Genomic DNA, 12,726 nt, shown 5'->3' on the forward strand with positions numbered 1-12,726 from the left:
TACCCTCTCTGGTCTGAAGACAGAGCCAGCAGAGTATCATCCCAGTCAATTAAAAGCTCCAACATACCATCAGCAAAAATTTACATCATTATGGAATTAATTGACATAGTAATGAGTAACCAATATGTTAAAAGTAAATGCGAGTTCTTAACCACCTTCTGTGACCACCTCATTGACATTTCAATTTTAGTTTATACACAACATATAACATACATAACATAACATGTTATACGTAACATCATATCATCTTAAATTAAGGCAAACATGTGGTATTTAACCTTTTGGGATTGACTCGTTTCCCTTAGCATTATGGTTTCCAGTTTGGCCCATTTGGCCACAAAGAACTGCATTTTGTTTTTTTTTAATAGCTGAGTAGTATTCCATGGAGTAGATGAACCATAGCTTTCTTATCCAATCCTCTGTTGATGGGCATTTTGGTTGCTTCCATGTTTTTGCAATTACTGATTGTGCTGCTATGAACATAGGAGTGCATGTTGGTTTCTCATAAAACAAGTGTTCTGGATATATTCCTAGGAGTGCTATTGCCAGATCATACAGTATGTTGAATTTGAGTTGTTTGAATGTTCTCCATACTGATTTCCATAGAGGCTGTACCAACCTGCAGCCCCACCAGCAGTGGAGTAGGGTTCCCTTTTCCCCGCAACCTCGCCAACAAGTGTTGTTGGTGCTTTTATTCATGTGGGCCAGTCTTACTGGCGTTAGATGGTACCTCACTGATGTTTTAACTTGGATTTCCCTTATTACCAGGAACTTGAGTATTTTTTCATATGTTTATTGGCCATTTGCTCCTGGATAGGTAAAATCAATATCATTAAAATGTCTATATTGCCAAAAGCAATATATACATTCAACGCAATTCCACTCAAATTGCCAAAAACATTCTTCACGGAACTGGAAACAATGATCCAAAGGTTCATCTGGAAACACAAAAAACCACGGATAGCTTGAACCATCCTGAAGAACAGGAAGTTAGCAGGGAGAATCACAGTTCCAGACCTCTGGACATACTATAGGGCAGTGGTTATCAAAACAGCCTGGTACTGGCACAGAGATAGAGAGAAAGATCAATGGAGCAGAATAGAAACACCAGACGGGAACCCACACAGATACAGCCAAATAATCTTTGACAAAAAGACAAACGACAATCCAGGCAAATGGGAAGGTCTGTTCAATAAATGCTGTTGGGACAACTGGTTGATAGCCTGTAGAAACAAAAAGATAGACCCACATCTCTCACCATACACCAAGATCAAATATAAATGAATAAAAGATCTAAACCTACATCCAGAAACCTTCAAACTTTTGGAAGAAAATGTTGGAAATACTCTGCAGGATCTAGGGGTAGGTCCCTGCTTCCTAAGAAGAACACCAAAAGCAATAGAAATCAAGAGCAGAATAAACAAATGGGATCTCATCAAACTAAGAAGCTTCTGTACAGCAAAGGAAACAATCAATAAAGTAAAAAAGCAGCCCACAGAATGGGAGAAGATCTTTGCGCACTACTTAGGTGATAGAGGGCTAATCTCCAGAATATACAAACAACTACAAAACAGCCAAAACACCAAAACAAACAAGCCACTCAAGAAATGGGCATGGGAAATGGGCAGACACTTCACAAAGGAACAAACCCAAATGGCCAATAAACTTATTATCAGTCTTAAAAGATCAGGTGTCTGATGGGCAGGCATACCCCAGGCAGTTACAGTGTGTAACTTTTATTCTAGTATTCAGGTTCCTCCCTGGTTCCTCACTGACTGAATACTATGGGTTATACAGCCTTCCCAGATTTGACCTAAGTTAGTTACCTTCCTACTCTGTACTTTTACTTTCCTCTTGTCAGTTGGCTGCTCCAGAACGTCCTGTTTGCCTAATAAATTTTGCTATACATGCAAGTCAGCTAATAGTAATTCTCCATTCTGTGTTGTAAATGGACATTTTCTTATTTAATTGGTAAACTATTTTAAAGACAGCTCTGCTAGTAAAAAATCTAGCGTAAGTCCCTTTGATTTGTGGTAAGACAAAATATGAGAATTTATACTGCCTAATTTCAAGACTCATTAACCAGGATATTATAATACTGACCAAGAGTGGCCTGGTGCTGTGACCTAGAGGCTAAAGTCCTTGCCTTGTACACACCGGGATCCCATATGTGTGTGCTGGTTCTAATCCCGGTCCCGCTTCCCATCCAGCTCCCTGCTTGTGGCCTGGGAAGGCAGTCGAGGACGGCCCAAAGCCTTGGGATCCTGCACCTGTGTGGGAGACCTGGAGGAAGTTCCTTGCTCCTGGCTTCAGATCATACAGCTCCGACCGTTGTGGTCACTTGGATAATGAATCAGTGGACAGAAGATCTTCCTCTCTGTCTCTCCTTCTCTTTGTTGTTCTGACTTTCCAATAAAAATAAATAAATCATAAAAAACCAAAAAAAAGATATAATGGAAGTCTGCAAATGGATCCATGAATATTTTGGCTATTTAAAGATATTTAAAGTTATTTATTTATTTGTTTGTTTGAAACCTATTGTGACTGAGAGATGGAATGAGGTCTTCCATTCACTTGTTTGCTCCCCACATAGCCACAACAGCCCTTCCTGGGCTAGGTTGAAACCAAAATACAGGAACTCCATACTGATCTCCCACATGGGTAGGACCTAAGCACTTGGGCCACCTTATGCTATCTTCCCAGGCACATCAGCAGGAAGTTGGATGAAAGCAGAGAATCCAGAACTTGAACTAGCATGGTGAGTGGGGGTTACCAGTATTGCAAGCAGTGGTATTTAGCCTGTTGTGGCACAATCTTGGCCCTTATTTTGCCCATTGATATTTGACAAAACTAGGAGTGGTCAGCTTTGTGGCACAGAAGGTAAAGATGCTTCTCTGACACCAGCATCTCTTTTGGGAACCTGTTTGAGATTCAGCTGTTCCACTTCCTAACTAGCTCCCTGCTAATAGGTATGGCAAAGCAACAGAGGATGCTTAGTGCTTGGGCTTGTGATTCACATAAAATAAACTGATAAGAGTTCCAGGCTCCTGGCTGTTGTGGATAGAAGATAACACCTTTCTCTGTAATTCTGTCTTTTGTTAAACTAAATAATTTCCTTGAAATAACTAATGTATGATCAAAACAAAATGTCTTACGGGTAATGGAGGTGATGAGTAATAGCTCCACACCTAGACTATTTGAATTAAGTGCAAACCTTAGGTACATTCCGTCATACCAAGATGCATGAGCCTTATACAACATACTCATACACACCCTGGTCTCCTATTAACAAATTAAAGAGGCATCTAGTGTTTATTTAAACTTTAAAATGCCTTAATGAAAACTAAAATCAGAATCCCAGGGAGTTTCCTTTTGACCATTGTTTTTCCACATGAAAGTCATAGTGTTTATAAGTTTCCTGTGGACAAAGAACACTCTAAGTTGCTCAATCATCTGGGCTTACCAGAGGAAGCCAATAAATACTCCAGCTTTCTTTTACCCTTTAGAAGAAAGCAGGTATTTGAAAGATGTACATCAGCTAATGTGCACATTAATTGTTATTGTTGTTTTTCAGAAAAAAAAAACCTGCATTATTTATTTGGTGTTCTTTTTTCTCTGGGAGTTTGTTAAGTCTAATATTAGTACTGGCAGTTTTTTAAAGCTTCTTGCTTCAGTAGTAAACTTGTGACCTTTTGTAAACTGAAAAGCTTGTATGACTCATCTTCATTACCAAACCTTTCCCATATCTTCCAACATAAAATGATCACAAACAGGACTGAATTCTTTGATGTGTTAAACAACCTTTCGTGCCCAAGCATATCCATCAGCACAAGAGAAAATGTTCATTCTTTTCCTACTGTTACCATCTGGTCTTTACATTTAGAAATTGCATGGTTTTCTGTTTTTTATGTTAGGGGAGTAGTTCAATTATTCCAGTTTATGTTGCAAACATGGAAACCTATGAAGTTTGTTTAATATAGAACATTTGTAAAGGGACTTTTGAGACCCCGCAGTAAATCATTCTGATATAGTTGTGTCAGTTCATCAAAAAAACCTGTGACTGAATTCCATTCAGAGAAGCTACATGCCTGTTGTAATAAATTTCAGTTATTTTTCCAAAGCAATTTAGATTTTGAAGGGGAGGAGAAAAGACTACAGATTTGGTTATAACCATGCTTCATTTTTCCAACATATTTAACTCAATTGTACTTCTACCTAGCTTTGGTTTTTCTTTCTGTAATAATTTTTTTGCATGGATTTCTAAACAGTAAATTATGTTCCTTGAAATGATGTTTTATGGCTTTATACATCCTTAATGTAAGTGATAAAATTTCGGCTCATAGTGTGTCTGCATATTAATTGATTACTCAAGTATAAAGTACATAAACAAGGATAAAAATAATTCTTATTTATTCAGAGGTGTATGGGAAGTCCTGAAGTATATTATTCAAATCATATATACTCATCAGAATGTGGAAATTGTGTTAATTCTTAAATATTTTTACTTACCTAAAAATACTATTTAGTATGTATACTGTCATGCATAAATCTATGCATTATGTAGTCATGCAGCACTTAAAAGGGATTTACATTTAGAAATTGCATTGGTTTCTCTTTCTTGTGTTGAAGGTAGTTCAGTTATTTGGGGAGAACAGTTTCTTTATTCTGAGAAATATGTCATTAGGCAGTTATTGAGTGAATGTCAGAGTGTGCTTATGAAAATTAAGTCAGCTGGGAAGGTACTAAGTGGTATAATCTTATGGGATCCTCATCAAGTATGGGGTTCATTGTTCACAGAATTGTAGTTATGCTGTGCATGGCTGTATTTTTAATTTATTAATTGTCAATTATATAATTGTTACCTTTGTAGAGAAAGATGTACAAGCATTGTTACTGTCTATTCTTTTTTGGTAACGCCTTTTAAATTGAGTCTGTATTAATTCATATCAGTTGAGTTTATATTAATTTCATATAACAGATGTAAATATTTTAAAATATGTACTTATGTGGTTTTCTGATAAGTTCATTTTGTTGTACAGCCAGCTAACTAACCCTAATTCTCCCCTTCCTCTGTTGCCTCTGGTTGCCTGTCATATACTGTCCCTCTCCATGGTGTTGGCTATTCTGCATATTTCTTTTTTATTCTTGAAGAGTAGGCAGTTCAGTTTTTAGTTTGGAATGTCTGTTCTGCCAGGCAGAAGCATCACTCAGAACCTTTAGATGTGGAGGCTTCTTAAACTTACTCTGAGTAAGTAGTTGTGGTAGATTGAAGATCTCACTTTCTCATTCCCTCCTTGTTTCTCTTGTCAATCTACCTTTCAAATAAATAATCTTTAAAAGAAAACAAAGAATTCATGGAGAATTGAACATCGAGACACAAAAAAAGAGAGAAAAATTAAACTGGATTGGAAATACAAGGGAGTTATCCAGGATGTAGCACAGTAGGCTTACTTTGTTAAGAAACATGACAGATTGGTAATTAAACATACATATAATAAGATTTTCCAAAGAAGAGGATAGGGCCCGGCGCGATAGCATAGCAGTTAAAGTCCTCTAATGTGCTGGTTCCCATCCAGCTCCCTGCTTGTGGCCTGGGAAAGCAGTCAAGGATGGCCCAAAGCCTTGGGTTCCTGCACCCGCGTGGGAGACCCAGAAGAGGTTCCTGGCTTCCGATTGGCTCAGCTCCGGCCATTGCAGTCACTTGGGGAGTGAACCATGGGATGGAAGATCTTCCTCTCTGTCTCTCCTCCTCTCTATTGTTCTGACTTTCCAATAAAAATAAATAAATCTTTAAAAAAGAGGATAAAGAACACAGAACGAACGTTATCACAGATAATGACTGGTAATTTTTCAGTGTTGCCAGAACAAGTGAATCTTTAGATTCAGGAAATATAAGGACTCTGAAAATGGACAAAATGATTTAAAGTGATCATTATTGGATTAGTGTTGTGGTGTAGTGGCTAAACTTGAGCTAGTGATGCTGACATCTCGTATGGACACTGGTTTGTGTCTGAGCTGCTCCACTTCCAGTCCAGCCTCCGGCTTATGACGTGGGAAAACAGCAGGGTAGCTCAATTCCTTGGGCTCCTGCACCCATATGGGACACATGAAGGAGACTCCTGGCCCTAGACTTCTGATCACCTCAGCTCCAGCCATGGCAGCTGCTTGAAGAGTGAACCAGCAGATGGAATATTTCTCACTCTGTCTTTACTTTCCTCTTTAACTCTGCCTTTAAAATAGAAATAAAAAAGAATCATTAAAAAAGGCATTAAAAAAGGGTATACCTAAGAAGCCGTTGAACTTGACTGGACAATAAGATGCTGGACTCTATGTTTGTTATACGCTTGCAATGGGAGAATCTCAACTGAACTTGAGCTGTGGTTATGCAACAAGGTGGAGGAATCCACCATGGTGGGAGGGTTTGGGGAGGAGTGGGGAGAACCCAAGTACCTATGAAACTGTGTCACATAATACAATGTAATTAATGAATTAAAAATAATAAATTTTTAAAAAGGCAATCATTACACAAATAAATCTAATAAAATTGCTTAAAACCAGATATAAAGAGATGATCTTAATATCAACTAGAAAAAAAGATAGCTTAAGAAGAAAGAAGAATAGACTAACAGTTAATATCTTCAAAGTGCTGAGATAGAATAACTGACAGACTTGCTTATCCTGATAAACTTGTTTAGGTGTGAAGCTGAAATAAACACATTTTGAAAGCTTGGGAATTAACCACTAGAAGATGTTCCATAATGAAAAGGGAATTTAATACATGAAAAGCAATGAAATACAAGAAAAAATAATGGGGAATATAGGATTAGAAAAAGCCAGCATTTTTTTAAAGATTTATTTTTATTGCAAAGTAAGATATACAGAAAGGAGGAGAGACAGAGAGGAAGATCTTCCGTCCATTGATTCACTCTCCAAGTGACTGTAACGGTCAGAGCTGTGCCAGTCCGGAGCCAGGATCCAGGAACTTCCTCCAGGTCTCCCACGCGGGTGCAGGAACCCAAGGCTTTGGGCCATCCTTGACTGCTTTCCCAGGCCACAAGCAGGAAGCTGGATGGGAAGCGGGGCCGGGATTAGAACCAGCGCCCATATGGGATCCAGGTGCGTTCAAGGTGAGGACTTTAGCCACTAGGCTGCATCGCCAGTCCCATAAGCCAGCATTTTCACATCCTCTTTTTTGTTGGATGTGAAGAATAGACAGAATATACTGTTTGTTTTTAACATTTAGCTTTTGTATATAATGTTAAAATTGCATATGATTGTGCACTTTCAAAGTTTGTATATATGATGACTTTAAAAAGGGAAAAAATTTACTTATTTAAATATAGAAATGAAAAGATAAACAATCTGTTTCTGAATTTTAGGTTATTATTTGGAGTTCATTTGGAAAAATTTTGGTTCATGTTTTCTTATTTTATGCTTTTATAAGGTGTATTTAATCTTTTCTTTTTTTCATTTAGGTCAAATCCTTTTTATGAACCTAAACCAACTCTTCTTCCAAATAATTTGGTAAATCCAACTCAAGAATTGGAAACTGAAAGAAGAGTAAAACGAAAGGCTCCACCTCCACCAGTCCTCTCACCAAAGACAGGAGGAATAAATGAAAACACAGTTGTTTCAACTGGAAGAGATCTCTCTACTTCTCCTAAGGTAGGAGCTTATTCTTAGAATACATATCATCTGCTTTTTTTTTCCTCCATGCAATTCATTTTAAGAAAAGTGATTATCACTCATTTTGATTTTTTATTTTAGAAGTGACATCAAAGTAAATCTGTATAAAGCAACACTCTGTGTTGTATGGGTGTATGCATATCCATAAATTTATAGAAAAAGACATTGTAATTGTAGGATTGGTAGTTTCTTAAAAATAAGAGCAAGATACTCTGTAAGTGGCTAGGAGTAGTCAGGGACAGCTTGTATGAATGCAGAGGATGGCATATGGGAATCATCCTTTGACAAATATCTTGGAATGATTGAAGGTCAATGCAAAGAAATGCTTTGTTGAAAGGTTTGCATGTTGTAACTTTGACTTAAGTAGCAATTTAGGCTTTCCTATCACTCTTTCTTTTGGAAATTCTAGTACAAAATATTTACATGGAAAGATAAAACTCTGTTAGAACAAGCTTTTAAACAGTTTGTGCATGTGTAAGGTAGAAATGTTGATTTAGCAGCTGTCTTTAAATAATTTTGCCCATCTAATCTTGGGTGATTTGTTGTTACCGTATTAGATTATTTAGTCACCTAAGATTCCACGAGGTTTTCTTGGTATTCTTCACTGGAGCTCAAGTTGAGTGGCTTGGCAGAAGGGCTCAGGACCCAGTCAAATCTATATTCCTTTATGCTCTGTATTTTAATTCCTCTAAAATTTCATTAAAAAGAAAAGCATGGATCATTGCCAAGCAAAAAAATAAAAAAAGGATTGGAAAACACTTACTATACAACTTTGCAGTAGATAAGGCAGTAGATTACAATCAGTGGCATACTGACAGTAATAAAAACACTTTATAAATGGCAGCTGGTAAAACACAGTGTAATGGGACTTAGTTGTCGTGAAATAGATCTGAATATCTCAGTTGAATACTGTTGGCAGTATTAAAGCTTAGTAAAATAATTGACCGTTATTACAATGGTTTTTTAAAAATGTTTTTATGACTTACCTTTATTTGAAAGAATTACTATAGAGAGAGAGAGAATCATCTTCCATTACTGATTCATTCCCCCAGATGGCCAGAACAGAGCTTGGAGTCAGGGGCTTCATTCCAGTCTCTCATGTAAGTGTAGGGCACAAAGACTTGCTCGATCTTCACTGCTTTCCCAGCCATATTAGCAGGAATCTGGATCAGAATGGAGTAGCCAGAACTTGGACCAGTGATCATGTGGGATGCTGATGTTATAGGCAACAATTTGAACCACTACTCTGGTCCCAATTTTGGCAATCTGGAGTCAACATGAAATATTATTAAGCTTGATTCTATTTAGGAAAGCAAGAAAACATATTAAAAATATATTTTCAATAAATTACTAAAAAAGAGCAACCATTTAGTTCACTACTAAGGGCATCATTTGGGATGTACATATTTCATTGTAGCGCTTCAATTCCCAACCTTCCATTCCAGTTTCCTGCTAATGTGTCTCAGGAGGCAGCAGATGATAGCTCAGGTTCTTGGATTCTTGCCTCCAATGTGTGATACCTGGGTGAAGTTCCTGGCCCCTGGCTTCAGCCTGACTCAACTCTGACTTTTATAGGCTTTGCAACGTGGAATGCTGCACAAAATGCTTGCTTCTAGAAATTAAAGAAGTAGTAAATATGCACTTACAGTGAAAACTAAATATCAGACTGTGTTGGATAACAACTAAGGGACTCTATAGAAAGCCTCAAATATGGAAGGAAAGGAAATAAGGAAATTTACAAGTATGCTCTTGAAACTATCTATTAACTATCTATTAAACTGTCTATTAAATGTGTTCCTTTTATAAATACAAGGTTTTTTTAAAAGAAAGCATCAAATTACATTTTAAATCACAAATAAAATTTATTTCTGACTTTAAAAGTATTGAAGATCTAGAGTGCTGGGTGTTCATAGCTGTCAGGGAGCCAGTCTCCTGTTTCGTTGTTCCACTGACCTCAGGGTAGCCCTCTGCCTCCTTGCCCAGTGTTGGCCTTTTCTGGTTAACGGATAAAAACTGTTAGGAAGTAAAAATTAGCCATATATACCTTTAGCAAAGGAAGCTAGAAAATGAATGCATTCTGCTGATAATATGTTACTGCTTTTATTTGATCGGGATGATACTCTGCTGGCTCTGCCCTCAGACCAGAGAGGGTCTCCCCAATAAGTAGTTGGACTTGACTGGACTATAAGATGTTGGACTCTATACTTGGCATATGCTTGCTAAGAGGGAATCTCAACTGAACTTGAACTATGGTTATGCCACAAGGTGGAGGAACCCACCATGGGGGGAGTGTGGGGAAGTGTAGGGAGAATCCCAGTTCCTATGAAATTACAACACAATGTAATTAATGAATAAATTTAATAAAAAAAAGAAAATGAATGCATTCTTAAGTGCATTTATGTTGGGTTATTTAGCCAAGCAGTTAAGATTCCTATATTCCACATTTATAGTGTCTGAAAATATATGTTAAATTTCAGAGCATAGAATTACAAGTGAGTGAATTGAGAAACATCTCTTTTTTACTCCCTTGGCACATGAAATATTAGTTTCGAAATATATTTGGATGTGCATGTTGCTGAGCCCAAAGCAGAGTGAGGCAACAAAGATGCCTGTGGCACAGTATTTCAGGATGCACTTCCTCCTAGGTTGGTGCAATTGAAGATTGTGCATCTGCACCACCCATAGAGTGAATGCCTTCTGAAATTTTGCACTCCAGGCATCTCCTTGACTTACTCTGGTTCCTGTGCTGATGTTTTGGTAGAGCAAATCTGGCAGACAGATATTCAGCAACAGTAACTGCTCATTGGAAACCTGAAAGAACCAGCAAGCTCAGATCAAAAACACCTGTGTGGAACCAGTGCTGTACTGTAGCAGGTTAAGCTGCCCCTGGCAATGCTGGCATCCAATATCCAGGTGCCAGGTTGAGTCTTGGCTAATCTGTTTCTGATTTAGCCTAGAGCTAACAGGCCTGGGAAGAAGCGGAAATGGCCCAGGTACTTGAGTCTATGTTAACCTATTGGAGACTAGGATACAGTTCCTGGCTTCTGGTTTGATCCTCCCCAGACCTGGCTGTTGCGGCCATTTAAAGAATAAACCACAGATGGGAGATCTCTCTCTCTCCCTACCCCTCTCCCTTTCTCTCCCTCTCTGTTTCTCTCCCTCCCTCCTGTCCTCCCTCCCTCTCTCCTTTCCTCTTTCTTCTCTCACCCTCTCCCATTTGCTCTGCCTTTAAAATAAATCATCTTTTAAAAACACCTTTAAAAGCTGAATTCTTCAATTTTTTCTCACTGAGTTCAATGGGAAAGATAAAAATGCTAATTTTTCTCATAAGATGACTTTGTGGGATAATTGTGGTTTATGCTTTATATATCAAAACTATTCCAAAGTAAGTGAGTTGAGGAGTCTCTTTTTCATGTGATGATGGAATTGCCATTTTTTTCTCATAGAGGTAAAAATGTTCCAAGATAGGAAAAGAACCCAAAAAAGATAAATGAGTTATTTTTGTAGTTGGTGATTAAGTTTAGCTTCATAGGGGACTGGTATTGTAGAGTAAGTACTAGGTAAAACATCTAGTAGAATGCCAGCATCCCATATGGGTGCCAGTTCGTGTTCTGGTTGCTCCAGTTCTGATCCAGTTCCCTGCTGGTGGCCTGGGAGAAGGTACAGAAGGCCCAAGTGCTTGAGCCCCCATCACCCATGTAGGATACCCATTTGAAACTCCTGGCTTCATCCTGGCCCAGCCCTGATTGATTGTTACAGCTGTTGGAGGAGTGAACCAACAGATGGAAGATCTCTTTCTTTGTCTCTCCATCTCTCTCAGACTCCTTCAAATAATTTCTTTAAAAATAGCTTACAAGACTGTGGAGCCAAAGCAACTGGCAGCATATAAAGGGGCGGGGGAGGGGAGACTACTGAGGTAGTATATTGTAGGTGAGAAACAACTTCTGCAGGATTTTCACCAACAAGGCCACTGTTCTTGCAGGTAAGCGAGGGGGACTGAGACTGAGTGATTTGGAGGTGGGAAACCAGAACTTTCTGGGTCAGGATAATGCACCTGCCCAAGTAGGAGACCTGAGTTGAACTAGTTAGCATTGACTACCACCACCTACCTCCCACCAGTGCATACAAAAGCTAGGGCTGGGGGCCTACCTGGCAGGACTAGATCACAGTACCTACCAACGAGAGTCAGATCAGGGAATGGTCACATTACGCTGGGCCATAACACTAACCAATGCATGAGAGTACCAGGTCTGGGAGCATATTATCTGGGGGATGTGGGCATAACCCTATGGAACTGCAGTTTCTGTTGGTTAACTTAAAAGCTAGGGTTGGTGACAGGCTGAGCTAGGCATGACCATAGAACCCTTTGATACTCATGAGTACTGGGGTTCGGAACAGGCCAGGCTCGACAAGGCTGCAGGACCTGCAGGCACATGCAAGAATAAGGTAAAGGGCAGGCAAGGCTGCAGTATACACCAGCTCTTACAAAGCCTGGACTAAGGGGGCAGGCTATGCCAGTAAGGGTCTTGTACCCACTGGCACATGTAAGATCTGGGTCTGGGAGTGGGCCTGGTGGGGAAACTTAGGAAACTCCCCTGGTGAGCTGTAGCTCCTGCTGATAAGCATGTGATTGAAGCCTGGATGGGTTGGTTCTGGAGGGGGGCTGACAAAGCAAGGCCGGGCCAACCTTAGCTCACTGCTGTGTGCAGGAGCCAAGATAGAGTGCTTGTCATCCGGGCTAGGCTATCATACCTACTGGTTTGCATGAGCTAGGGGTGGGAGCAATCTTGGCAGAGCTAGGCTGCATCACCCACCAGTGTGAGTTGAGACTGAGCTGGGGCAGAGCTGTCACTGGCACACCAAGATCTTTAATTGAGAATATACCTGGCTGCGGAGCTAAGAGGCTCCCACTGGTGAGCATGAGGGCCAGAATGGGTGTGGCGATTTGAGCTGGATGCGGATGCAGTGTCCCTCGGCATGGGTGTGGAGTGGTTCTGGGGGTGTGGCAGATTGGACTAGGCTCCAGCACCCACTGGTGCT

General features: G+C 39.5%; 1 protein-coding gene across 4 annotated transcripts in view; it reads left to right on the plus strand.

Moving 5' to 3' along the window:
- EHBP1 (EH domain binding protein 1) overlaps nucleotides 1-12,726 on the plus strand; it is a 307,647-nt gene that overhangs the window by 131,280 nt on the left and 163,641 nt on the right. For all 4 annotated transcript variants that reach the window (XM_058667867.1, XM_058667869.1, XM_058667868.1 and 1 more), the window contains one exon: nucleotides 7,476-7,665. In XM_058667867.1, the coding sequence (XP_058523850.1) occupies nucleotides 7,476-7,665 (190 nt within the window). The remainder of the gene's footprint in view (nucleotides 1-7,475; nucleotides 7,666-12,726) is intronic.

This window comes from Ochotona princeps, chromosome 8, assembly GCF_030435755.1.
Source record: "Ochotona princeps isolate mOchPri1 chromosome 8, mOchPri1.hap1, whole genome shotgun sequence".
Lineage (NCBI taxonomy): Eukaryota > Metazoa > Chordata > Mammalia > Lagomorpha > Ochotonidae > Ochotona > Ochotona princeps.